Raw genomic sequence first — 27,734 nt, forward strand, 5'->3', positions numbered from 1 at the left:
TTTTACTGTGTTCGCTTTTTGTGGAGATGTCCTTTTCCCCTCGCAGCACAAGTTTAGCCAACTAATATAGTCTGCAATCTGTTTTTGTTTGCTTAAAGTCTTGAAGAGTGACTTGTGATATTTTCAGTTTCCAAGTCCAAGAAAAAGAAGATGTATTGGAATTTAGAACTCAGCACGAGTTAGAATGCAGACACCAAGACTCTTTCCACTTTTAAGGAGAATCACACTGCTGGGAGACAACAGATTTAGCGCGTTAACTCACAATTTGCTGATGTGTGTGACTGCCACTGCCAAAGACTTAACTAAGAATTGAGGAAAACATCCCCAAACCAGTAGAGCCACTGGTGCAGATATGTGCAGATATAACCTGTAGCCTGGAGAAAGGCTTGGACTTGGAAAGGGTCCCTTCCTGCTTGGTTGTAACTTTCACAGACTACAGGGCTGCTGCCTTGAGTGCTTCTGGGAGGAGAACACACAAGACTGTTTCCCCCAGAACCCTGGGTACGACGTTGCTCTAAGAAACACGTGTAAGGGAAGGAGGTTGATCACATGATCTCAAGTTCACAAAGTAAAAACATACAAACGACAGGACCACCACATTTAGAAAATGTCCTACAATGTGCATTTTATTCCATATCATTATACAAGGTTTACATACAGTTATAACTCTTAAAGAAAAGGGTTTTTTCTTTACCAATCGTATGTAGCGCCTAAGTCTTTCAGTTTAACATGGTGGAAATCCACATCGCATGCTAACCTACGAGCTGTAATGAGCTGCAAACGTGCCAATGAGAAGGGAACAGAAGCCTTAGAGGGGCATCGTGGCTTACACGCCCATGGCTTCAGCGAATTCTGGCAGACAGGATCCACAGTCTCACCTCATAGTAAAGCTCAAGACAAAATAAATTAGTGTTGGACAGGATTCTAAGTTGTACAATATTGAACGAAAGACCACAGGGGGACCTTTTGTTTAAAGTAGCACCAATCCACACCTGACTGTGTTTCTGACATTCACTGTCCTGCTCAAACATCATTGGCACTTCGAGGGGCAATCTTTCTGCTTTGGTGAGGATTCCTGGACTGACTAAGCACACAGTGTTGCTAAACTCTCTACCAAGTGTGGCAACGTCGACCTAAGACATGGCACATTGAAATCATCGTCGCCTTGACACCGGCTCTCCTGTGTGTGTGTGTGTTTTCCCCACCCCCGATCTAGCTGGTATTTTGTGGCTGTTTCTGTGACAGTGGTAAAAGTAAGTAAAAATGCATTGAAGGGGTTTCATGGTAAGCATGGTGTTTAAAAACAAAACAAAACAAAACAACAAAAACATGAAAGAATGTGGTCGCGGCTAAGGAGGTTTTCACATGTTGTTTAACTCCAGTAAAGTCTGATCCAGCATCTGATGCATACTAAGGTTTTCTTCTTTGGCATGAGCCACTTTCTCTGTGGTGGGATTAGAAAATTAAATCATGAATAGCTGCACTTTGGACACAGTGGTAGCTCGTACATTTAGGCAGGCAAACATCAATCACAAACACAGGATGAGATGATTAGGACTTGGCATGCTTGTAAGACATGACTCATTCCCAGACAAGGACCTACAAAGGGGAGGCCGTCTTGGACCCGAAGGAACTACGGACACAGCGGGTTCTCACAGAGCGGCCAGGCAGACCTTCACCAACAAGCCACCGTGAGGACGAAACGCCGGTGGGGTGTGGTGCAGGCTCGCAGGTCCCGCGCTGCGGGGACAGGGGGAGGAGCCCGTGGCGCTGACGTTAATAACAGCAGACATTTCTGAGTTAACGGGCAGTTAAAGGTCTGGGAGTTGTGTTGCTGAAACACAATCTCACAGAAAACAAAGATGACGTAAATAGGTTTCTGACAACGTTGTAAATGATTTATTTCTATTGCTCATTAAAAAACATTATCAACACGTTTCATGCACATTTCAGGAGGACATTCTCTGATTATTCTCACAGTGCTCTAGTTTAAATTAGCACGACATCCTCACCAGATTCCAATAGCGCCATGAGACTGGATAAAAGCATACCTTTCAGACAATCAGGAACTTCTGACAAGAACTCCTGTTTTCAAAAGCTATTTTGCCCAAGCATAGGTACATTTAATCGTATTTCAAACACTATACCAGATACTCAGAAGTTAGGAATATGAATATGCGATAGGAATATATATTATATATATCACGCCCTATATATAATATATATATGGTTGTACACATACACACCCCTCTGCTTTGGCTTTCTAACTTAAAGCAGGACTCAGTTCTCTGTAGGAAATAGAAAACAGTATTTTGGTCCTCATTATGCATCAGTTCAAACAAGAGGACCTGCTATGGCAAAGACAAGTGCTGAATTGAGTATAAACATTTATCCATATACATATGTGTCATTTTACCATAGAAGTCGTTTTGGGATTAAAGAGAACTTAATTATTCCAGATATAAGAAGAAAATGCAGGCAAGGCCAGCCTTTCAACTGATTCCTTTCATGTTCAATTCTGCAGAAAGCAACTGTTTTCAATCCTCTTAAGTTCGACAGTTAGAACTCCTGCCCGTGGGCTCCATTCCTAGAATTCAGCCCCAGTCCTCTCCCACTTAAGTTTAGTCCTCATTCAGGGCCAGCTTTAGTTGGTTAGTGAGGCGGCGGTTTTGCTCAAGTTGCTGGTAGAGTTGGTCTGTACAGGTCAGCAAGCATGTTAGCAGAAGAGAGGAGGCAGAAGGGAGAGAGGTTAGCTAGAGCCAGTGAGAGCGAGTTACCAGACAGGACACAGAGGTACCTCGGGCACCAGGGGCGCGTGGGCCAGTTTACCCTCACCCCGTGGTCGGCGGTCCCGCGCCCGGGTGGGCGGACAGTAGGAGGCCCGACAGACTTAGGAAGAGCCGAGGTTCCTCTCTCGGCAGGAGAGAAGGGAAGGAGAGCGGGAGGGCCCGAGGCGGAGAGAGAGAGTGTTCCTCCTGCATCTCACTAAACGCGCCGTGTGAGCGGGAGCGGGCGCAGCCTCTGCCCACCGCCCCCGGAGCTGAGGCAGGGCTGGGGCGCGGCACGCTGCCCGCTCCTCGCTCGGCCCAGCGGGGCGCTCACGGCCAGACCGCACCCTGCCCGGTTCTGCTCACCTCTTCCCGGAACCCTTCCATCTCCGCTCCCAGGGCTGGCTTTCCTTGCAGGTAGAACCAAGAGAGGCCACTGCTGTATGAACAGTCTTTGAAATGCAGAACTAAGCGCCCTGTCCCACCCCACTGCCGTAACTCGGTGCAAACTCTGAACTCTCATCCAGCTTAGGTACAGGGGGTGTGTTACCTACTCAAACAGCAAAGGAACAAGCACGTATCTCCACTCGAAACGGATTTAAAATTTAACTGCTGACTTCCTGAGGAGGACGGCATTCTCTGGTGCTAGATGGACGTATACAAAATGAACAAAACCCCACCCCCAGATGGAGACCACCCCAATGGGGACCACGGTGACATACATGTTACACACTGGCATGTAAGCTGCCCACTTGGCAGGAAGGCAGCGTGACAGTCAGTCTGCCTCTGGCGGGCCGGGGCTGTGCCCCAACAATGACAAGAACCTGGCACTTACAAACTCGTGACTGTTTCAAATGACAGTGACAACCTGGACCCACAAACTCTACTTACTGATCTTAGAGGGCTGACAGTCCTGCCCCCAGGGGAAAATAAAAGTGTCTGGTTCCTAGCCCCGACTCTGCCAGGAAATCGACCAGCTCTTATTTTTAACTCTCTCTCATACGTGGTAGGAGATGGGAAAACGCTCTATTCATCGTGCTTTCTAGCTTAGAGTATCTGCTGCCTTGTTTTCTTTGCTGATCCACACTTCCTGACTATTCAAAAGCCCAGTCAAATGTCACCTCCTCCAGGAAGCTCCCAGGCAGAATTATCCTCTCATCCCATTGACTCTAAAATACACAACTTCTGTTAGCTCAGACTCGCCTCTCTCATCTGTCTTCCTACAAGACGCAATGAGGACAGAGAACGCTTCCGGTTCACCTCGCCACCACACCCTCCCTCCCTCTCACTGGCCCGCATGTTTGGAGGCTGCACAGTGTAAACGCCACTAGCACACGCACACCATCATGGGGGGCACTTCAGTTTGCTGAGCCAATGCCCAGGCCAATTTTGGAGAAATCCTAGAGAACCCAGAGGATCAATGTGAATGCAGCTTAAATGCCAGCTGTCCCGCCTGCATCCTCCTCTGGACCTGCTCCATTTCAGCTGCATGGTGGAGTTGGTGTGCTGGGGTGGCCCGGGGACAGGGACCGGTAACGGTTATCCGTCTTCTCCCCTCCTATTCTACCTCCCCGATGTCAGGGGACTCTAGGGCCCAGATTTGGCAGTGCTTTTGGTTTGTTGCCAACTAAGCCTCTTGCAGCAGCTGCCTCTATGTACTGCCTGGCCCTCTGAGCTAAAAGCTTGGGCTCTGACAATTCCTTGATAAAATCAACTAGCTACTTATCCTCTTGTGCGCCCATACCCTCTTGGGCTATTCCAGATCTGCCTTCCCAGCCCATCAGTTTCCCATTTCTCCTTGTAGAAAATGCTTAGAGAAAGTGTGAGAGTCCCCGGAAGGGTTTCCAAGAAACCGTGAGCCTGCAGAATTAACTGAACATCTGCCCAGCAGAACTTTCAGGCGTGTCATTTTGTCTATGGTGGGAAGCAGGGTTATTCAGAGAAGGCCCCACTTCTATTACTCTGAATCCAAAACACAAGGCAGGAGTCATAGTCAAAGGCAGCCCCAAAGAGCCTTAGGAAAAGAAAAACAAGAAATCACAGAAGTCTTTATAGTCTCAAGGGAGAGGCATAGTCTAGATTATAGATTTTTAAAAGTCCACTCTACTTGGATATAAATCTCCACTTGAACATAATCGTATGTTTCTAAAACCTAAAGTCATTTCATGATCAAAATGAAGGTGGCTGAGGAATGAATATACTTTTAAAAAGCTTTTACTGCTCTTTGGGCTGTAAAAGGATGATCAACAATCATCTTAGTTTACAGTGTTTGGAGCCGTGTTCTTTTTCACCTTCTCCAACGGGTAAATTCCTAGCAACGCAGGATGGCTATGGAGACTTCATCATGACTTTCATCCGTTAGCCACCCTCTCCCAGCAGGGCTACCTGATCATCAGCACAGAGGGCTCACTGCATCCCAAACCAAACATCTGGCAGAGGAAGACACTGCTCAAGGCAGGCCTCCCGACCGCAACAAGGAAACGTCCCCTGTACAGAGGTTCTCAGCCCGCACTGCGTTCCAGGACCACCTCAGTCCCTAAAAAAAAAAAACCACTCAGGTGCCCGGGCCTCACTTTAACCTTTGGAAGCCAAAACTCTGAGAGGGACCCAGGCCTGGGTATTTTTAAGACGTTCCACAAGGAACCACTGTTTTAGAAATTCTTGCTATCCATGTCTAATGTTCAGAATGGGGAGAAAAAAAAAAAAAAGCAAACCAGCAGCCAAAAATTAACCCTCATATGTGTGAAGCAGACCTGTAGCTTTATTCAATGTTGAAACTAAAATGTCAATAAATAAGAAGTAAAAAGAATAGCAAACAGAAATAGCTTACACAGTGTTTATTTTACACTGAAATGAAGAGCTTCTGTACAATAGAAAGCACAGTGTGCGCCTGGCCCTAAGGCAGGATGCGAAAAGAAAGAACCAGGGTCAGCTGGAGAACAGACACACTGCAGAGCTCAGAGAGGTGGGACATCCAGCTTGATGAAGGGGTCTTGGGAGAAGTGAAGCAAAGAAACTTATCTGCATGAAGAGAAAAGATGGGAGAGAAAGAAAAAAAAAAAGTGGCACAATGGAAAACAGGGAAGCTAAACAGAGGAGAGCAGCATCCGAAACACAGGTGAGAAGCAGACATGCGAAACCCGCTGCCAGCTGCCCCTGCGGGAGGATGTCCGTCTCTGCCCGCCAGAGTCTGGGCCCGAGGCCAGCGCCTGCCCCTGCTGGGGGGGATCCATTTCCAGACCCATGGACAGGCCTTAACCAATTTGAAGCTCAACCCACCTTTCAGAACACTTAATCATACTTGATGCTAAGAGTTTCCCCCACAGAATCATCACATTTTAGCACCTGGAGACAGATGATCTGACCCATGCCCTCATTTACAAAAGAGGGGCGAGAGGATGGAATGCTCTCTAGCTTCCATGGTGACAGTCATGTCTCCAAGGGTACTGTGGCGGATCTGTAATCTGCACGGCAGCAGGCACACGCCAATGCTCTTCAAGCTACCATGCCTCTGCAGGAGTAAAGGAATGGCAGTTGGGCCTGGAAAATGAACTTTCCAGCTTGTAAGGAATTCAGTGCCACATCATGACAATGAAGGGAAGCCTCTGTGCAACACTCCAGGTTAGAATTTAGAGGGGCAGAGCCAGTTTAATGTTGGGGTTTGGTTAGCACCATGTCAGTCAGTCGTGTATGCTCCAGGTTCTTGTGAGGTTAAGACCGTCTCCTCCACTCTCCCGGCCTCGCGGTAGTAAAAGCTGGGCCATTGACTCCCAAACGTGTATTAGACAATCTGTGTTTTATGTCCTACTTCTTTGACACAGGTTGTGGTGTTTATAATTATTTAAATTCTTTTTCAGATAAAACACAGAAAAATTAAAGGCTTGGCTACTCAGCAGAGGGTTCACATCTGTCTAGAATTCTTGAAAGTGAGGCAGATGTGACTTTTTAGGCTTTATCGGATCCTTTAGGCTCTATCAGATCAATTTCCTTTCCCTCCGCGCCTCTGTAATCTGACACTATAGAGTTCCTTACATTTGAAATTCTCTTATGAAAAATGATCACATTGTATTTAACTGAATCTCAGGAAACCAACTTTTGATAGTTCTTAGGAAATTCCTGCACCATTGCATGGCCTACTAATTTTCCTTGAGCCTAGTTATAATTTCCTAAAAGGAGGGTGCCCAAGTCACTCATACTCCAGTTCACTGCTTGGTGGGAACAGGCTAGTTGAGACAATGGGAAATGAATGGATTCTGAAAGGAAAATGGTTTGTCTACAGAGGCAACCTACTTGGCCTTTATGTTAGTAGCATGTGAAAAAACAATGCCTGTCCCAGGTTATGCAAATAGAGTGAGCAGAAAGGTGTAGAGACGGAGACACTGGAGATGCAGAAGGGAGTGGTGGTGAGTCTGTCATATTAGCCTGAGGGCACGGGTGTGAGCAGACAGGGTGGATGAACATTTACATGGAAGTCATATCGTTGAGAGCGTGGTCCAGCTCCTCGCTGATGGCTTTGTACTTCAGTTTCTGAGCGTACAGCTCGTCTATGACCAGGAAGTGGAAGGCAGAGGTGCAAGGAGATGAAGAGTGATCAAGAGATGGAGGGTGAGCGGGGGTGGCACGGATGCCATCCCGACACAGCAGCAAGGAAAGGGCAATGCATGAAGGAATTGGTGCCGCAGCAGGTGGCCAATGCAGGAGGCGTGCGTTTTGTTTTTAATAAAGTCGAAACAAAAACAAAAAGAACAAAACCCATTAGAAAATAAAACAAGAACAACTCAATATGAAAATCATAACATATGGTAGGTCTATCAGTAAACCACATTAAATCCTAAACGAAACCAGAGGCTGTCTCCTGGGGCCGGGGGTGGGGGACGGTTAACAGAACATCTTTCTTTTTACAGAGCTATAATTTAATTACACTGGCGCAGTCAGCCCCTGCGACTATAAACAGTAGGGAAAACATCCAAGGGCATTGTTTTGGAAGAACAATTTGTGACTACAGTCTGTAACCCTTATCTGCCTCCACCTTTAAACCATTGACTTCCTGACCAAACTAGACCACTGGGACATAGATTTCTTGGTGCCATCTAGACTACTCCTGTGGTCTTCCCACTCAAGCGGCCCTCACTGCTCCGAGAGGCTTAGAGAGCGAGAGCCACATTTTTTATGGGGTGGTTGTGCCAATTCTGCACTTTAGCTTCTGTCATGATGACGGTTTCAGACTTCGCTGCACTTTGGCAGATTGTTTTGCAGCCATTTGTCACTCTCTTCTCCGCCAGCTTGGCCATCGTCCTCACCAACCTCCAGTCCCTTCTCTAGCCCCTTCCACCTTTGATGTATGTATTTAATGCATTTTTTTCCCTTACTTTCTCACAGCCTCAGAGCTCAACGTTTGGGATTTCTGAGAGACAGAAGGGGTGTTACTAAAATAAAACCTAAATATCTTAGGGGAGAAATGCTTAAGTGTAACGACAAAGTGCACTGTCCTTTTACTCCACTCTCACCCCCTGTCAGGACATAGAGCATTGGCCAAGATGATCAGCAACTTAAAAGAAAAAAATTCCAAACCCTTACAGTGAATTCATACTTGGAGGAAGACTGGTTGTGCCTAAAAACAAGTCCATACCATTGTGACAATACGGAGATATTACCAAAGATAAAACATACACCATCATTCTCACCTACAACCGACTCACTCACAATGGAAAATGAACCTGCCACACTTCTGAAGAGTGTGCAGGAAAGCCACTCGGCATCTGCTGTTACAGAAAGAGATGTGCCCCAGCTGGTGGCTGATGGTGAGCAGAGAACTCAGGTCCCAGAGTTTAAGAGCCACAGAATAGAAACCCCAAAGGGCAGACAGAAAGAATGCACGGAGCAAGGAAGTGTACCAAGGAGATGCCCGTGGACTGGAAAATCATTTTGCCGGGTCAGGATTCAGCCTTAATAATCAAGTTTACAACAGAATGTCAGCTCTTACCTTCTAAGTCATCAATGCTTTTCTCCAGCTTAGTTACTGACCTCTCTGCAAACTCGGCCCGAGTCTCGGCCTGCAATGATTCAATTTATTTCAATCAAAACCAGGAAGTTTTAGATTTCTGGTGGCTGCAAAGACAGGGAAACTAGAGAATGAAAATCAAGCATGGCACCCACGAGCCGGGTCCATGGCCACCCGTCACTACAGAGAGTGGCGGCAGCTGGCACAGCTCGCTCACCCCCAGACCACCCCTGAATATTTGGGACTTGGATCATCGTAACTTCCAAATGAAAAAAAAATCACGACCGGCTCCATAAAAACAAACTCATTTGAAATCCAGTTGGCTCATCCCAAACACCCCGAATGTTACCTCCTTCAGCTTGTCAGAAAGGACCTTGATCTCCTCCTCATATTTGTCTTCCTTCTGCGAGTACTGTAATTAGAAAGAACGTTCCAGATGTCAGGCCACGGCTCACCCTACACTCGTGTCTTCTCACACAAAGAAAAGCGCCAGCCCAGCCAACAGACGCTGAGGATCTCCTGGGCGGTAATGGAGCCTCTGATATCAAATGGCATACGACAATGCGTTCTCTGTTTTCTCGCCTATTGTTTCACATGGGATGAGAACAAGATAACTTAGCCATTTGGCACTTGGCTTAAATTAAATTGTTACAGATGACTCACGTGCTCAACATACAATATATTCTCTATTAAAAAAGAAGAGAATCTGTTATTGATAACCATTAGGAGACGATCGCAAAATAATGCCATTTGCTGAAGTGCCTAATGGACTACTGGGTTCACTGGCAGGGCCTCAGAAGAGAAAAAGCGGGTGTCTTCTGAGCAGCTCTTAAAAGAGGCCTCTCCCCCACGCCGTGCTCCTGGCCTACCTTCTCAGCCTGAGCCTCCAGTGACTTCAGGTTGTTCGTCACAGTTTTCAACTCTTCTTCGAGCTCGGCACATTTGCTAATGTTTTCGATCAGAGGCAGAGAGGGTGGGAGACAAGCCAAAGGAAGGAGGAGAGAAAAAGGAGAGGGATGGGAAAAAATGAAAACCAAGTCCTAGAGAACAAAGGGCTGCCTTAAAGGAGCCAAATCGCCGGGTACCAAAATGCTTCGTGTTGCCATGGACACTGCCCTCCGACCTTCCAGCAGCAGGGGGGCAGGGTGACAAAACCCAACCACTCTTGGAGGCTGATGATTTGGCTTCTTTTCAGGCTGCACCAAAGAGCATTTATGAAGGAAAAACAAAGGAGTATAAAGGACCCAAAGAAAGCACTTAAAGCGAGATATAAGACAGCAGAGGGTGTGGTGGAGGCGCAGGCGTTACGAAACGAAGCAGGAGGCACCGGAAGCTGAAAGGCACCTGGGTTGCAGTTAAACCTAAAACCCACACACGAGCCGTCAGTACCTTATCCTCTGCTGCCATTAGTGCTTTCAAGGTCTGATCCATTATTCTTAACTGTTCTTCCAGCTGTCGAACTTGGCTGTTAGTGGACACAGGAAATGCACAAGGCCATTCTCAAAATCAAGTGTGCAGGTAAGGCATGCAGTGATACACGCATTCACACAGACACCCCACACAGGTCCTCCGTGTTCCATACTCGTGGCTCATCCACGTCAAATGAGCACATAAGGAGCCCGGAGCCGAAACAGGTCAATGTGCAGCTGCCAGAAGGTCATGCTGTTTAGTCACTGCTCTGCAGCACCCCACACACGGCCTCCTGGCGCCGGGTCCGCTTACCCTTCCGAGAGCTCAGCCCGCTCCTCTGCACGTTCCAGGTCACTCTCAATGATGACCAGCTTACGGGCCACCTGCAGCAGGACAAACAGAACATACACACCATGGCGCTTACGAGCTCTGAGCAGGGGGGCTGGGGCTGGGGCTGGATCCATCAGCACCCCCACCACCCCTCGCCGGAGTTCTCGTCTACAAACAGGAGTATCCTCTTTCCTGTGGGCTGGAGAGAAGCAAGTCTCCACCAGGAGTGCCAGTGGAGAGGAGACCAGAGGCTTCTGCTCACCAAAGCCCAGAGCGGTCACTTATGAGTGGGCTGGCTCATTTTAAGTCCGACCCAGGTGAAGCCCATATAATTACACAGCAGTCAGACCAGCGTGAGGAAGGAGGGAGAGAGATGAAATCCACAATCTCAAAAATAGCAGTATGATGAGACATGCTGCCTTTTATGCTGCAGAGGTGGGGGCTGCAAGACAAGGCTGAAAATAACCCTAAGAACTCCATCAATTTAGAGCTCTGTACCTCAACTTCCTTTTTGTGGAGGAGGTTAAAAATGCCAACAGAAATAGCATGCGAAGCTGGCGAGATGACTAATGAGGTAAAATCTGTATTCAGTGGAAGAAAGGACCAGAGAGAAGGGATCCTCTGAAGCGTTTTAAAACTAGTGGGCACAGTGTAACCCGGAGATGATGCTGATGATGAAAATGGTAACAAAGGAGGGTCAATGCCGTTTCAGGACAGCCATGTTACATTAAAAGAAAAACTAAAACCTTAATAGTCGTGTCAGCTTTGTTACCATAAGAGGTTGTTTTATGGGGACATGACCAGGAGTGATTCATATGTGAAGCTCAGGAGAGAGGAGGACAGACTGAGAGGGGCCTCCGTGAATCCAGGCAGCCAGGGCACGGTCTGTGCCTCTGTCTGCCTGAACTGGGCTGCACTAGGTGAGTCACACTAGCAGGGACTGTTTGCACGGTGACAGCATGACAGGCCCTTCCACAAGACACCAGAGGTCCAACTCTCCCTTCTCCTGGCCAACCCAGTCTTTGGGGCAGGGGCCGGTGGGACAGAAGCTTTTGTCTTTCCCAGTGTGACTGATCGGCTTTAAAGCCTGGGATCCCCTAGCAGGGTCAAAATTAAGAGCCATTTTCTGGAGACAAAGGGACTCTGCTTCTCAAAACCATCCATTTCAGCTAAGGAAACAGATGGTTTCACTGAAGAACGCAAGGCTGCACAACGCACACCCCGCCCCCACCCCACTCCCCCCGCCCCCTCAAGGCCGCGGCGCGGAGTCCGCGAGGCTGTGGGCCCCAGGAGCTGACCTCTTCATACTTGCGGTCGGCATCTTCAGCAATGTGCTTGGCCTCTTTCAGCTGGATCTCCTGAATTTCCATTTTCTCCTCATCCTTTTGGGCTCGGCTTTCAATGACTTTCATGCCTCTGAAAAGGAAGATGAGCGGGAAGACCCCAGCATTAGAGCAGGCTTCCAAGAGCCCACACTGTTCCGCACAGGTCTGAGAGGCTCACGGTAACCGGCAGACGGAAACAGAACATAGAGCCAGTTTCTATTTTCCAAACCATGAAGCGAGACTTCCCAGAGCTGAAGGTGAAAAAAGACATGCACTTCTCTATCTGCTTATTGTGAATGAAACCTCGCACTTCTGGTACAGCTGAAACTGTCCAGGCAGCTAATGGTAAATGAAAAGTACCATATCAGGATCCTGTTTGAATCTGGGAGGCGTGGAATCAGGAAAAGCCAGCCTGGTTTACTTGCTATATAAATAATGGGATGTCTTTCCCTTTTCTGGTGGGAAGCTTCAGCTTGAAAATGGACCAAAGTTAGAACAAAAGCAAATCTATCTTCATGTACTTCCTTCCTACAATGAAAGGAGCTGTTCTTATCCCATTAGCCACAAACGTAAATGTTAGTTTGAACCATACGAAATGGCTGGTATCTGACCACGTCAGACCTATAAAAATAGCAATTTCACATGGGTAACCTAAACACTTCAGATGAGAAACTGAGTTCTGCCTATAATGGAACGCTCTCATTACAGAGGTGTCGAGAGACAGGACCAAAACCATCTTCTATGCTGATGCATATGTTTGAATCCTTCAGCATGGTGGTAAGTTTTGGAAAATGTTAATTGACCTATGATCTATTACAGATGTAAGGAATAACAAGCTATGTTAAAACGGGATTCATTTACCAAAGCCTAAGTAGGCAGTAAGATAAACAAATTACTATTTTTTGAGGAAGCACTACAATATGTTTTAGGACACCTGCGTCTTGGCTGGGCCGTAAATTCTCCGAGGCTTTGGGCAGGCCACACCAGTCTCTGAACCCTAGTTTTCTCATCTGTAAAACCACGGGACTGGACTAGATGTCTCTAATACCTTTTTACTCCCAAGTCTAACTTTGCCAGATTGCCCTTTAAGTCCACTAGCAAGTGTCTTTCCGAAGAAGAGAGCCACAAAGCCGCTGGTTATGTGTACACTGTAAGAGATGATGACTCATCTTAAAGATTCCAAAACTCTTGGCCAGAAAAGAAACAGTAAGCAACAGTGAATAATGAGCTGAAAACTTCAGCTAAAGACCTTCTTTAATCCTAAGGCCTGAAGTCACTCTTTATGCATGGTGGAGGGGCAGACACGCACCTCCAAGATGGAGAGGTGGACACGATGACTGACTGCATGCAGCTGCCCAGGTCACGGCACAGATACACACTTTCTAGTGTCTGAGACACCACACTACGTTGTCATCCCTCAAGTGGCAGAGCTCTCTCTAGTCTTGAGGAGTCTTTCTTGGAGTGCTTCCAAGCGATATGAGTACATTAACTTGAGCGGTCGAGCATGAGAGACAATACCTCCTGGAATACACGATGCTGAGCTGGCTGATATGGCCCTGGGGTTCCTTTACTACCATAAGCCTGAATCTTGGGGTTATGAGTCAGGTAGAGCCAGGTCACAGGGGGAGCAGGCTCAGAAAACATGTGTATCTGACTATTTATCTGTGCACGTGTGTCTTACTGGCTTTACTAAGTCCAGAACAATGTACTCTTGTGGACCATATTTCTGCTTTATCTGTGCTTTCCCTTCTCCTCACTTGTCGGGCTATTCTACAATCGATGGCCTACACTTTACCTAAGTCTAAGCCGCCCTGGTGTATTTTAAAATAAAGTTACCTTTTTAAAAAACGCACAACTACTCCGGATCAGCAGGAATGAAAGAACCAACAAGCATCCCCAGAACCTCCTGTTTACACGTCCAACTCCCTCACTGGGTGGTGAGCTCTCGGAGGGCAGGAATAGGGTCTTTTTCTGCTTAAGAACCTTGGAGTTTAAAACAGTGCTTTGCACAAAGGTGTCCCGCTAATGTTTAATGAACAAAACCAGTAGCTACGCCTGGATCAAGTGAGGAAATGATCCCATCAAGGTACTGGAACCTTCTTCAACGCCCAAGATCAGAGAAGCCCTCCTGTACCACCAGGAGGAAAGGCTATGCTAACAGGTGGGCTGGACCAGGGGTCCTCACCTCTCACTCTCGTCTGCTGCCTTCTCGGCCTCCTCCAGCTTCTGCAAGGCTGTTGCCAGACGCTCCTGGGCACGATCCAACTCTTCCTCAACCAGCTGGATGCGTCTATTCAGAGACGCTACGTCGGCTTCAGCCTGGGCAGAGAGAGAGAAAGGTGTTTGAGTGCTGGAGGGAGAGAGAGGGCAATGCCCTCAGGAGAGGCTGAGAATGAAGCCCTGGTGCCAGACAGCAAGCCTGGGCCTCATGCTGAGCTACCTTCAAGTGGGTTACAAGCCCTGGTCGACTCTGGAGTTGCTGGACAAGTCCATCCTGTGATTTCCGCAGTGAACATCCACCCTGGGCTACACACAGACCCCCACACACCATCCTCATCAAGCAGGCGGACCAAACGCTCTCTCACGTGGTTCCTTTCTTCTATGGGTTTCTCCACGCTGGCTTTACCTGCCTGTTAAAGGAGAGTTTTCACTACAGCCACTGCACTTGGTGGGCCTGAGGTGCGGACGGAGGGACGAAACGGACCTAGCCAGGCTCAGCCACACCACACAAGAGCGCTCAGTGACAGTGAGACCCGGTCTCAGGAGTCTCAGTTCTCCTTTCTCCTGGCCACTTTCTCAAAGGGGCTTTATAAAGGAACTACAATATCTTTAAATTCAGTGGTTCTAAAATATACACCATACAGACACAACAAAACCCAGCAGGCCCCCTCCCCTTCAGCGACCCCTTTAGAATAACTGGTCACGCTGGAACAGGGCCGACACAAATTTCTCAAGTGTTTTTTAACCTAAGCCTACTGGAATTTCTCACAAGTCAAGGTTACTACAAGAAGAGTTTCAGGCTCCTTAGGAGAAAAGCACTGTAGATACTCTTTCTACTTGGTATCTGTCTCTGAAGTAAGATGTTTTTTTCTTGGGGATGCAGAAGTTACCATTTGTTACTATGCACCTCGGAATACTTGTATGACTGGATGGTCCATTATATACACTTGCATTGGTGGCTGTTTAAATATAATGCATGGAAGTGAAAGATGGAGTCTGCTAATCTGGTCCCCTTTCCTTGTCCACTCTGAATGTGCGTTGGGGTGATGGGGTTTTCAGGACACTTGAGAGTTTCCTAAAAATCACAACATGCACTTAGGGACCTATGCTAGCTCCATCTACATTCCTGTTTTCCTTACTCAGCATCTTATGTGCAAGGAATTACGATTCTCTGGACAGAGTATGGGCTCAGTAAATGTCTACCGAATAAAATGAGTAAAACCAACCTAATTTAAACAAAAGCAACTTTCTTAGCTCCTGGACGCATGATGTACAGTTGGAAATGCACGTATAGTTAGAGGCTGTGATTATGGCCTTGAACTAAAGGAACATGAGAACATTCTGCTCTTTGCTCATCTAGATTTGTGAGATTCTAAAAGCCAAGTTCTGTCTGGGAAATTCTGTCTGGGTGATTAGGGCATCTCCAACCACGGTGAAGGGCTCTCTATAAAAACATTCAAATACACTTTTATCTTGTCAAAAATTAACTATGTAGTAACAATGGGTTGATAGAGGCTGGGAGCAGGAGGAAATGTGAAATGAAGCCAAGGTCAGTTTACAATTGTACTGGCTCACAGAGTAAATCATTACAGGTGCACAGCCAGTCAGGGCCCCACCAGGCCTGACTGGCAGATGAATGTTGGGTTTTTCTGGAGAAGGGTTGAAGGTAATAGGGGTAACACATATCTTATTTAAAAGATTTTAGCCCCATTTTAAAAAAAAACTGGAAGGAGGTATACATTAAGGGTATACTTTTTGGGTCAGGTCAGATTTCTTTTCTGTATTTTCCATTTCCAGTAAAATTCTATTTCTTTTATGAACAGGGGGAGAACAAGCCACTCTGAAAGCTGAAACTAAAAGGAAGAGTAAAACAAAAACCACTCTCCAAAACACCACCACCAACAAAAAACTCAGTAGAACGTCTAGGTCATGTACTCAAGAGTATTTCCCCCCACCCGACTTTCTTAAATATCTCTCTTGCAGGTGTTGTGGCTGGAGAAATGTCAACAAGATTTTTAAAACGATTTTCACAGCAACCACACTCTAAGTTCCCTGCTGTTTTCTCACTGGGCCCCAACCTTGAGGACTTTGTACTCATAGAAAGGAGACCATTTATGCTCTGGGGAAAGAAACTTCCAGGTGACAGGCCAGGCTAGGTCCCCAGCCTCCCACACAGCTAGGGCGTCGGAGTAAGGAGACGGCTCCCTGTGTTCCATCCTCCTCTGCACAAATGATCTTCCCCCAAGAGAGGCCCCCCCATCAATATGCATCTCCCCTCTTACTGTTCTTTCCTTTAGCTCAGACACTTTTATAAACGTCACTAACTCTTTCCCTCCTGGGGCATTCTGCAGACTGTACAGGAGGTTGTGTCCTAGAGAAAACCAGTCAACAGGCCTCATACAGGGCACCCCAAAGACTGGGAGTGGGAACCTGTTCCAGGAGCCAGGCTCAGGCAACACAGAGAACAGACCTGTGGGTGGTCTGCAAAACGGGGTCACAGTGGTTTAGCTGGAAGGCCTCGTCCAGCAGTTCCCACAACGGGCTGGGTGTCAGAATTCACTAGGAGCTGCATATTAAAAATACAAATTTCCAGGCCGGATCCCTAGAGATGATGACTCAAGAGGCCAGAGAGAAGGGCAGGAATCTGCACTATAAAGAAGCAACCAGTCCCACCCCTCTACCCCACCCACCACCCAGAGAAGCTGGCAAGTCCTGTGGGAACCACTCATCTAGCTCTAGGTTAAAGAGAAAATAGAAAAAGGGAGGAAACTTTGACGCCAGGGGCTGAAGCGTGCTCAGGTCACACAGCCATTAGCGGGAGAGGAGAGTAACACTCAAGCCCCCTGCTTCTCCTGTGCTGGCTCACCTCGCTTCTCCAGGCCTCCTGGCACCTTGCGGAAGCCCTGGGGTTGGTGGTTCTCACCTACAGGGTCCTTCTGCCTTCTGATGTCAGAGTGGCAGGGTCTCTACAGCAACCCCCCACCCAGCCCACAAGGAAGGTCTTCAGCGAGAGCCAGAAGCCAAGGCCTGCTGCCCCACGGGTTTCAGACCAGACGGGCAGAGGTGCTTGTAGGCTACAGCCCAGGTCTGAGGGCAGTGTCTGGGGTCCATCTATCTCCACGTAAGCTTCCTCTGGGAAAAATCTGGCTTCTCAGACCTGACCTGGCTGGTGTGACTGCAATTTGGTTTGGTTCCCTAAAATTCAAGATACACTTAATTCGATAAGTTGATTAAGGGCACTTATCTTTATAGTTTTGTTTTTTTTTGGGGGGGGGGATTATGCTCTGTATTCAAAAGGCCCCCATCTCTCACCTTCACCAGCTTTTATTTCTGGTATATATTCTCTGAGTTCTGAGGTTTATTTAGGTATTTTCTAAGGTTCTCTTTAATACAGCACATGGGCAGTCTACTTGACTTAACCTAGATAAACAAGATTATACCATATAGCACAGGGAAATAAATACAAGATCTTGCGGCAGCTCACAACGAAAAAAAAAAGTGACAATGAATATATGTATGTTCATGTATAACTGAAAAATTGTGCTCTACACTGGAATTTGACACAACATTGTAAAATGACTATAACTCAATAAAAAAATGTTAAAAAGAAAAAAAAAAGACTTAACCTGCTGTTGCCTCTGCCAGTACAAACCCCACAGCCACATGACCATCTGTTATTTAAAAAGCAGATATAAATAACAAGGCGTTTGGGAAGGGTCAAGACCCCAGAAGCAAATTACTTCCAGGCATGGAAATCACCCTCAGTGCACTGGGTTAGCTTCTAACAACAGTGCATGTACCGACACTGCTGGCGAAGTCTCTCAGCCTGGAATGATGGTTTCTTTTATTTCAAAAGTGCTATTGTGTCCCAACTTGTAATGAGCTACTCAGAAAAAGAGACTGCTATATTAGTAAGGGCTACCAATTGTCTTCCTGCAGATTTGCTGTTAAACCACCACCAGGCGCTCTGCGTTTGTTCTTCGATCTGCGTATGTCTCCCCCCATCCTCTGGCAAGGTACCAGCTACCTATACAGAAAACAAGGGCAGGTGTACCCCAGTCCCGTCCCAACAAGACACTACACAGAATCAAGGGCATGCCCACACAATAAAGCAAGATATTACTCCAAATCATATTTAAACAAAAACTTTAACATGGCCTAGACTTTCATGAAATCCAGATGTTACAGCCAATACAATTAAAGACAATTTAAAAATAGCAATGCTTTTTACTTCTTCAAAAAAGTTTTCCAGTTAAGATTATTAAGGAAAAAAACTGGAGGAGAATAATACTATATCCTAAAAATAAATCCTCTGGAACATATTTTCAAAGTCCTGCCTGAACTGGAGTGCAGCGTGGGATGATGAAGGTCAAGCCTTTTTACTGCATGCAAACTGTTGTTGTACAGAGACGGTTGCACCCAGCTTACTGTGTAAGACCAAGTCACTACAGCCAAGTTAAACTTCTGCCCTTATATGGTAAGGAAAGGGGGGAAAACACGGATGACATTAAGGGACACTCCCATGGATAAGAGATAAAAACCATCTCCTCAATCTGCACTGAAGCCTGTAATCCACAAGGCATATTTGTATAATGAGCGAGAGGGATGTGAACGGGGCAGTGCCTTCGCCTTGCCTGTGCGTGAAAGCAGAAAGCCAGAGGAGACACTCTCATTACTGCCACCCCACGTGAGCACAAAATGCACTCTTAGATTCCTGGTCTTGGAAATAGTTACTAACTTAAAGAGGAAAGGGCTGGGAATTTTTATAAATTGGTTATTTTCCATGATTTAATAAAGTTGCCAGTTAAGAACCTACAGGCTGCAACTTTAAGTCCCCTCATTTGCTGGGTACCATCCAGAAAGGAGGAATGAGAACTGGCTTTTTCTTGCTCCCTTTTTCCCTTTGATAAGGACAAAAGACAAACAAAACCCTAGTGGGTCATAAGACCTAGAGTCAACCATTACATCAAGCAAAGTAGCCTCATTCCAACATTTTGAAGGGCCCACACACCTTGGAAAAACAAACTGAGAGGGAAAAAAAGGGATGGCTGCTTTTTCCAAGGTAAGTGCTGGTGTAATAGGGCCAATTAACTACAGCCTGACTGAACCTTTGAGAAACTGAATTCAGGGCCAACTCACCACGTATTTTTTGCAGGGGCTTGTGACTTTGTCTCTAAACTTTCATCTTTGCTACCAAGAAAAACTGACTGCTAGTTTAACTCACAGTTTTGTCTAACAGCTACCAAGAAACCACCTTAAGTCAGTCACCTTTAAGTTCCTAACAACTTCCAGAAGTTAGGAACAGCTCTCAATTGGACATTCGCTCTTCAATGGTCTGACCCAGTCCTCAAACTGCTGTCCTAAAAAGTTCCGTAACCGTCCAATCACTTGGATAGACTATTTTCAAAACATACTTTAAAAAAATTGAACCTATTTAAACCACTTTTAATATAAAGCTTTGAAAAGAATGAAAACACCATCTTTAGCCAACAGACCCAGGAAGAGTGTGGTTATAAAAACTAAGCCCAAAAGAGAAGGTGAGCGTAGTAGTAACAACGTGCTCTTCATAAAATTTATCTTCTGTGTCTAACATCGATCACCAGGCCAGGAGTCGATAGAAGGCTCTCCTGTACAGGACCACATACTCCCTTTCTGAGCAGGGGGAGGAGAGTTCCACAGACTTTCACCACTAATACCTCTTCGACCTCACCAAATATTCCTTCCACCCAGCCGGCATCCTCTCTCCATTCAAGGTGCAAAAAGAAAAAAAAAAAAAAAAAAAAAAAAAAAAGATTGATCAGAAGCATTTAAATGGAGAGTTTTAGGTTAGAGTGCAATGAGCAGGCCATTTTTAAGACCCTTCGACAGCTGGTGAATTGTAAGCAAAGGAGTAATGAGGGATGAGGAGGGTGCTACAGTTTTAACACCTACTGACAGAGCACTTAGCCTAGTGTGCTAAGCTGCACTGCAACTTCTCTACACGTGCTTCTTTTCACCTTCACAACAGGCAGGTACTGTCACTACCCACACTGTACAGTCAGGGAACTGAGGGACTGAGAAGTTAAAGGATTCAAATCCTGGCAGCCTGGGTCCAGAGTTCTTTCTCCTATCCATTACGTTCTATTGGTTCTAATGGTTCAAGGACAGCTGCGAGCCAGTCGGAGAGGGAGCTGGAATTCATTCATCGCCCGGCCAGATTCAGAGACATCCATGGGACCTTTGCTGTCCTGTCCTCTACAGAAATCGATCTTTTGCCTATTGATTTCCTGGTTCCTGTCTATTTCATCTGAAACTTCACCTAGTGAGGTGTTCCTCTTAAGAGGTCCTGTTTGCTTCTTTGTATTTTACGCAAAATAGGTCTTATAGTTTCTGTGGCCAACCATAATGCCATTGCATACACTTAAACATTATGATTTACTCAGAATAGGCTGCTATTAAGCACAGCAGGACCCCATATTACCGCTTGTCATAAAATTCCCTAGGGTGTTTGAGAATCTTGATTGAAAACACACACTCAAAATCAACAAACAGCAAATGCTTAAACCACCCCTGAAATCCTGTTCCTGTTTGCGGGATACTTTGCTTTAGGAGAAAGGAAGGCAGGTATTACACTCAACGTGGGGGAGGGGAAGCTGGCAAGAGAAAACACTCAATGATCGTAGCCATTTAGCCAACTTTTTTCAAGACTCGGTAACAAAGGAATATCTATCTGTGTAAGAGAACTTGGGAGGAGGGAAGGTTAAGAAAGGGAAGGGCAAAGGTCCGCATATTAAGCCAGAACACGCGCTGTCACTGTCTCAACCACCCCAGAGAAACAGGCTTTCATGAAATCAAGGGTGAACAGGGATGGGGGAGTTTAGCATCCCCAGGCCCCAAAGTCCGGCAATGCCTCAGACTTGACCTGTGAGCGCCCTTCCCAAACGAACGGATTTCCAAGAGGAGGGACCTCTTCCGTCCCCACCCTCCTAGTAAATAATGCCAGCGGCGCAAAGTGCACGTCCCAGGGAACCCGAGACACGGGGCCGAACGCAACCCCCCCCCCACCGCCTCCACCTATAGCCCCTTCTGCGAAAGAAAGTGCTGCTTCCAGAAGCTTCTCAGCATCACTCCTGCTTCCCACCTCGGTTCTTTGACTTTAGACCAGAGAGATGAAAAGGAAGGGCTGCTGAGAACAGGCAGGGCCCCTCCCCAGAGCCCGACGCCTGCTGGCCCAGGTGCTCCAGGTGCGGCCCGAGGCGGGGGGAGGGGTGGCGGGGAAGGTGGGCTCCGCCGGCCGCAGTGGGGCGGACGGCGGGGGAGGCGCCCCCGGGGGTGGGTGATGGGTGGGTCCCTTACGGTCTCCCTCAGCTTCCTCTCGTAGTCCAGCTCGCGCTGCAGGCTGCCCGCGCGCTCCTCCGCGGTGTCCGCCTGCTCCTGCAGGCTCCGGATCTTCCTCCGCACCGCCTCCAGCGAGCTGCTCCCCGCCATCGCACCGGGCGGCGGCGGCGGGCCGGCAGGCAGGCGGGCTGCGCTCGGAGAGGCCGGCTGCTGCGCTCCTGCCGCCGCTGCCGTTGCCGCACTCGGACCGCCCGGCCGCCCCGCCCAGGCCGCGGTGCGAGACGGCGGCGCCCCCTGCTGCCGAGGCACAGCCCGGAAGTCTCAGCCTCCCGGGCGGCGCAGGCGAACCGCAGGCGAGTGCGCGAGCGCCGGGGGCGGGCCCAGCGGGCGGGGCGGGGCGCGGGCCGCGGACCCCGGGAATTCGCCCAGCGCGGGAGGCACTGCGCATGCTCACGGCCATGGGGCTGACGGGCGAGGTGCGCGCGCTGCGGGGGCACCTGGCGGGCGGGAGGGCAGCTGCCATGTCAGGAGTTTTACTTCGACTCCCAGCGCCCTTTCCCGGCGCCGTGGGGACCCTGGGGTAACGGACTTCGCTGCTAAGGGCGATGGTGCCGCCTACTGGCGGCTGGAGGGCTCCGCTCCGGACTCTCGGATTCCCATGCTCAGGAAGAGGGAAGCCGAGCGAGAGAGGTTTGGGGCCTTAATGTGCCCCCCAAAGGGACTGTTCTCGATGTAAAGAACTCCAGGACGCAAGATCGTACCCACAGCAACTCTCCTCCGCCTCATGGAACTCATGAAGTGAAAATCACTATCATACTGTAGATAGGTTAAACCTCCTAATCTAAATGCAGTCTTCCTAGGTTAGAATCTGGCTTTTAGTTCTCTCCTGGCTATTCCTTTCGACAAATGATTTGACTTCATTTGTAAAAGCGGGGTTCATAGGCGTCCGTTCCTCATAGGGCTGCTGTGAAAATTATGAAATAAATAGAAAATGCTAAACACAAAACCTTGTATATATTAACTCAAATGGTAGCCTTAGTATTTAATAAATACACAGGTACTGTCTTTTAAGACTCAGACTGGGGTTCATAACCAGCTGTGGGATCTCAGGCCCGCCAGCCTCTCTGGGGCTTACTTTCCTTTCCATAAAAACAATCATCTCAAGAGTCCCTTCTGACTTACTTCACTTAGCATAATGCCCTCCAAGTCTATCCATGCTGTACTATGCTAAGTGAAGTAAGTCAGACAGAGAAAGACAAATACTGTAAGATATCACTTACATGTGGAATCTAAAAAAATACAATGAACTAGTGAATGTAACAGAAAAGAAACAGACTCACAAATGTAGACAAGGAACTAGTGGTTACCAGTGGGGAGAGGGAAGCGGGGGAAGGGGCAAGATGGAGGTGGAGGATTAAGAGGTAAAAACTATCAGTTATAAAATAAGCTACAAAGAAGTATTGTATAACATGGGGAATATAGCCAATATTTTATAACTATAAATGGAGTATAGCTTTTAAAAATTGTGAGTCACTATACTGTATATCTGTAACATATAATATTGAACATCAACTATACTTTTATTTAAAAAAATGATATTGTAAAATAAATACGTAAGTTAAAAAATAGTTAAGATTAAATAAAAAGAGTCCTTTCTGGTTACAACCTTCTCTGATTTTAGATCAGCCTTTGAGAATCTTCTGGAATCTGACCAATTCTGGGCTGGACTGAGATGCCTTTAAAAGGCATGCCAAAGAGGGCTACAGAAACCTAGGAGAGCCTCTAGCTACAGCTGGATGAAAACCAAAGTGGACAAAATCTCTGGGAACTGGCCTCTGCCAATTCTCCCCTTGGGCTACATTTTAAAATGCCTTCTAAGTCTCAGGGCTCCCCTTCCTCATCTTTAACACAGAAGGCCCTTTAAGTAAATTCCTGTGTTTAAGTGTGGGAATAATAATGAAAAAGAAAACACACTTGGCAACCCCTCCTCCTCCAAAGCCCTAAGAGCAAAGCTCCTTTGCTTTTCTGACTCATTTGCTTTGGACTTTCTCACAGCCTCTGCTGAAACACTCACAAACCCCAGCACCGACCCTCACATCCTGTAGGTGGAGCCTCTTGCTTTGTTTCCACACAGTTCATCTAGTCAGCAAGGAGGTCACAACTCCTTCCTTAAGAGTATAGACTGTGGACCTAACTTTGAGAGTGGGAGAAGGGGGCATCTGGGAGCCTCCAGGAGGAGCCCCAGAAACTGCTGGACACGTGCAAATGCTCTAAGCGGCCAACTAGTGACGTAATGTCCTGCTTTTCAAACACCTGGGAAAGTCAGTTTCAGGTGAGTTCATTTTCATGCTGATGTCATTATACAAGAGTTTAGGACAGTTGTTCTCAGCCTTAGCTGCACATTGGAATCACCTGGGTATTTTAAAAATACTAACACCTGAGTTCCACTCCCAGAGATTCTAATTGGCCTCGGGTGCAGCCTGGATTTTAAGTTTTCAAACCATCATAGGTGGTTGTTTAGCTAAGGTTGAGAAGCACTGATTTAGGAAGCAAAGACCTGCAGGGACTAAAGACTCACATACTGCAGATGTCAGATACATCATAGTTATTGGGGAAGGGGTTGGGGCCAGAGAGAAAAATGGAGCCCTTGATCCCAAAAAGCCTCACTTAGGTGGGGTGAGAACAAAAAATTCAAAACAAAACCGTCAGAGATCTGACCTTGGGAATTACATGTTTTTAAGCTAGGAAGAGCCCATTTCTGGAATAGGATTTGTAAAGTATGTTGGTAAATTAGTAGAAAAATGTGAAAATGTTTTACACTGGTGAGTAATAACAGTGCAGTGTCCTAATCCCAAATGTAATATGATTCTGCCTCAGGAAGCTGACCTCGCTCCTACCTCCTTTCTCTAATGACATCTGTCTCTTCCTCCTTAAGTCTTGACTATTTTTACTAGTTAGGAATCACTCTAAATATAGCATTTCTTCATAAACTCCTTCCACATTCCTACAGGTTCCAAACAACTTAAGATGTCTTAAAGGGGAAGATGATCAATATACTTACTACCGTCCCCCCAACCCCGCCAAAAAAAATGTGTACTATATTAGGGACAGTTTTCCAGTGAGGGGAAAAAAAACAAAACGTAGTTTCAAAAACCTCCCTCTACTCCTGGCTCCGCCCCCCAAGGTGGCTTTAAATATCCTCTTTTCCACTTCTGCCCTGCCTCATTAGAATGCTCCCTTAAACAAGGGTTTTCAATAAAGACATGATAGCACCGCGTAGTTATAATAATCATGATTTTTTTTTTCTGTTAAGAATTGTAGTAGCTTTTTTTCTCCTTCTCTTGCTTTTGGTCTTACTGGGCTGTTTTCAAATTCTCTGCATTCTTTTCCTTATAAGGAATATCTCTCCTTGATCTATCAGCGGCTCTTTTGAAAAAGCTAAATAAACGTCCTGCTAGAGAATTTGGGGGAGACAGACATCCTCCATTTAACCATATAAAGAGCAGGCATCTGATCTACATTATAGAAAACAGGCGCAGAGTTATATGTGTTCTTTGGCTTTTTTTTCTAAAGCCAAGTAGTTTGTAACTTAAATGTTTTAGCTAAATCAGTGCTTCCCTGAACCGCCTTTCCAGGAACCTTGCTTTTCACTGAAGCTTTCTTTTTGTCAGATTCTAAATGTCCTTTGTCTGGATCTCTCATTTACAAAGCACACTTGAAGATTACGTTTCAAGCCTTTCATGTCACAGAAAACTTTTACTGATTTCAAGACCCAGACACTCCTGCAGCCTGCACTTTACTCTCAGAAAATTCTGCTGTTGGACTTGGTAGTTCAATTTCTGGGCATAGCTTTCCCCAGTGCTCATACATTCTTGGAATTGTTACTAACTTCCCAAAGAATTCTTTCCTAATTGGGCATCTAGGCTTAATTAGCTTCTAGAATGGAATCCAACGGTGTGAAAAGAAGCCAGGCCTTTGGAAATCTAATGCTTGTCTTGACTTAGCAGAAGAGGCAAGCTCTTCAGTTAAAAAGATTCCAGAGGGCAGCGGACAAAATGCTGGTAGAGCTTTTGCGGTGCGTGCATCACCCCTGAAACTATGTGGTGGTTGTCAGAGGCTGACAGGTGGGGGTGGGGCGAGCAGGAGAGTCGGGGGCAGCTAGCTCACTATGCCATATAAAGCACTGAGCTATATATAACTCCCAGCTTACTTTTTGGATCTAGTGCCCTCAGACTGCAGACTCAAGCAAGTATCATCTTCCCAGGCAGATCTTAAGGACTGGATTAAGGCTTCCCTATTGAGAAGGGAGGCCTCAAGGATCTCTGTGGTCCACTACCAAGCTCAGCCTTCTAAGTAGCACCATGCCATCTTTTCAGTTTAGAGGTCCTCTGTACTCTGACTGGACCCACCACCGAAAACCAGGCCTTCCCACCCACCAGAAATGGCAAATGGAAAGTCAAGAAAACTAGGTACTCTGTTTGGACCAACCTTGGTGATGACACCTTAGAGGTTTTCTGCCAGCAGGGAGGCAAGGTTCACCTCCAGAGTCCCAACTTCAGTTGCTCTATTCTCCCAGCTTCTCACCCACCCCCTCTCCACCCCCAAGGGTGGGGGAAAGAAGGAGAAAAAAAAAAGAGAAGAATGGATGAAATAAAAATGAATGTGTGCAGTAGCAGTTGGAGGCAGCATCCAGTGCGCTGGGCCATGGCAGGCTGTGTGCAGGTGTCCAGCAGGAGGAGGTGACCCTCCTCCAATGCTCTCTGGCCCCTGTGGTGACCCCAGAGCAGCCTCAAGGTCAAAAGGTGAGGGAGGCAGTGTGTGGGGGCACTTACGTCGGTGGCCTTTTTCTCTGCCAGCTCCAGCTTCTCCTGGGCATCTTTAAGAGCCTCGGAGTATTTGTCCAGTTCATCTTCGGTGGCCTTGAGTTTCTTTTGCAGCGACACCAGCTCGTCTTCCAGCTGGGAGTTGGCCGTGGTGGGGGGACGGGGACGGGGATGGGAGGGTGGGGGTGCAGCAGGCAGCGTGATCCCGCAGGAGAGGGGTGTGGGTGCACAGAACCAGAAGGACAGGGACAGCGGGAAAGAGAAAGGGAAAGACAGGGAGGGAGAGAGAGAGAGAGAGACAGAGTTAGCTATTCGTGTGTCGCGCCGCGCGCCCTGGGTACCTTGGCGGCGGTCTCATCGGCGGCCAGGAGGCTGTCCTCGGCCTTGTGCAGCTCCTCCAGCACCCGGTCCCGCTCGTCCTCCGACGCCCGCAGCAGCTTCTCATTCGCCGCTATGTCCTCCTCCAGCTGGGGGGCAGCGGTGAGCGGGCGCGGGCGGCCGGCACGGACCGGGTGGGTGTTAGACACACGCACACACACACACACACAGACACACACACATACAACACAGGGCACCGGGTTGGCTGGGGCCCTTCGGGTTTGGGGCGCCGCGAGTTGGGGTTCAAGGCTCCCTAGGTAACCCACTTACTCTGTGCTCACTCCGCACCCGCTTCCCACCCCCACCCCGCGCCCCAGGACGAGACTCCTGCCGAGGTCAAGACTCAGCGGGCTCAAGTCCACAATTTGGGGGTGCGGAAAACGTCCCCGTCTCCCCGGCCTTCGGGTCGTGCTCTCTATTCCGCCCCATCTTTGTTTTTAGGAAAACTCTGTGACTGACCCTCCTCCCTCCATCGCCCCCCGTTTAAAGTTTTAGTGTCCCCAGTCAAAAGTCCAGAAGAACTTCTAACACTTTCTGGACTTGGTTCCCTTCAGCCCACCCGCACCCCAAGTTCCGGATCCAAAACTGATTTCTGATTCTGAGAATCAAGTGCCTCTAGGTCTTGAATGGACTTCGCGGGCTCTGGGAACCAGAGAAGGGAAATAAGTGTCCCCAGACAAGAGAAAAAGTTAGAATAAGCCTGCGTCTCGCTCTTTCCCCTTCCCCATTTCGGACGCCCAGGAGTCAGGGTGGCTCCCCAAGTCCTCGGGGTGAGGCGCCGGGAAGGGGTGCCCGGCCCGGGTCTCAGGACTCGGGGACCCCGGCGCGGGGAGCGCGGGCGACTGGTGGGCGCAGGACCCGGGAGGAGCAGACCTGCTTGCTCCTGTCCTCCGCCGCCTTCTTATCGGCCTCCGCCTGCTCCGCTCGATCCAAGGCGTTCTCCTTGTCGAGCTTGAGCATCTGCATCTTCTTCTTGATGGCGTCCATGGCGGCGGCGGCGAGGGGCCCTGGGGCTGCGACGGGAGCGGGGAGGCGAGCGCGCGCTGGGGTGGCCGAGCCGGAGTGCGAGCGCAGAGCCGCCTGCTGCTCCCAGATATGTACTTTCCCAAGGGGGCGACCGCATTCCTCAAGACAGCCAATACTTTTTTGGAAAAGCTTTTTT

The 27,734-nt window shown here is 47.9% G+C and overlaps 1 protein-coding gene across 26 annotated transcripts; it reads right to left on the minus strand.

The window, feature by feature from the left end:
- Positions 1–599: 599 nt before the first annotated feature.
- On the minus strand, positions 600–27,734 carry TPM1 (tropomyosin 1). Of its 26 annotated transcripts, none has more exons than XM_010988017.3 (10): positions 27,446–27,618; positions 26,536–26,661; positions 26,204–26,329; positions 14,020–14,153; positions 11,808–11,925; positions 10,492–10,562; positions 9,639–9,714; positions 9,119–9,181; positions 8,752–8,821; positions 600–1,444 (listed from the first exon to the last, which is right to left on the minus strand). In XM_010988017.3, exons 1-10 carry the CDS (start codon positions 27,557–27,559, stop codon positions 1,362–1,364), a joined length of 981 nt encoding a protein of 326 aa, XP_010986319.1. In that variant the 5' UTR covers positions 27,560–27,618; the 3' UTR covers positions 600–1,361. The 26 variants fall into 26 exon arrangements, with proteins under 26 accessions (XP_010986319.1, XP_031308797.1, XP_031308800.1 ...); XM_031452935.1 differs by lacking the exons at positions 600–1,444; positions 26,536–26,661 and adding exons at positions 5,591–5,789; positions 7,234–7,312 and having other exon boundaries at positions 27,446–27,734; XM_064485524.1 differs by lacking the exons at positions 600–1,444; positions 26,204–26,329 and adding exons at positions 5,591–5,789; positions 7,234–7,312 and having other exon boundaries at positions 27,446–27,616.

This window comes from Camelus dromedarius, chromosome 5 (assembly GCF_036321535.1).
Source record: "Camelus dromedarius isolate mCamDro1 chromosome 5, mCamDro1.pat, whole genome shotgun sequence".
NCBI lineage: Eukaryota > Metazoa > Chordata > Mammalia > Artiodactyla > Camelidae > Camelus > Camelus dromedarius.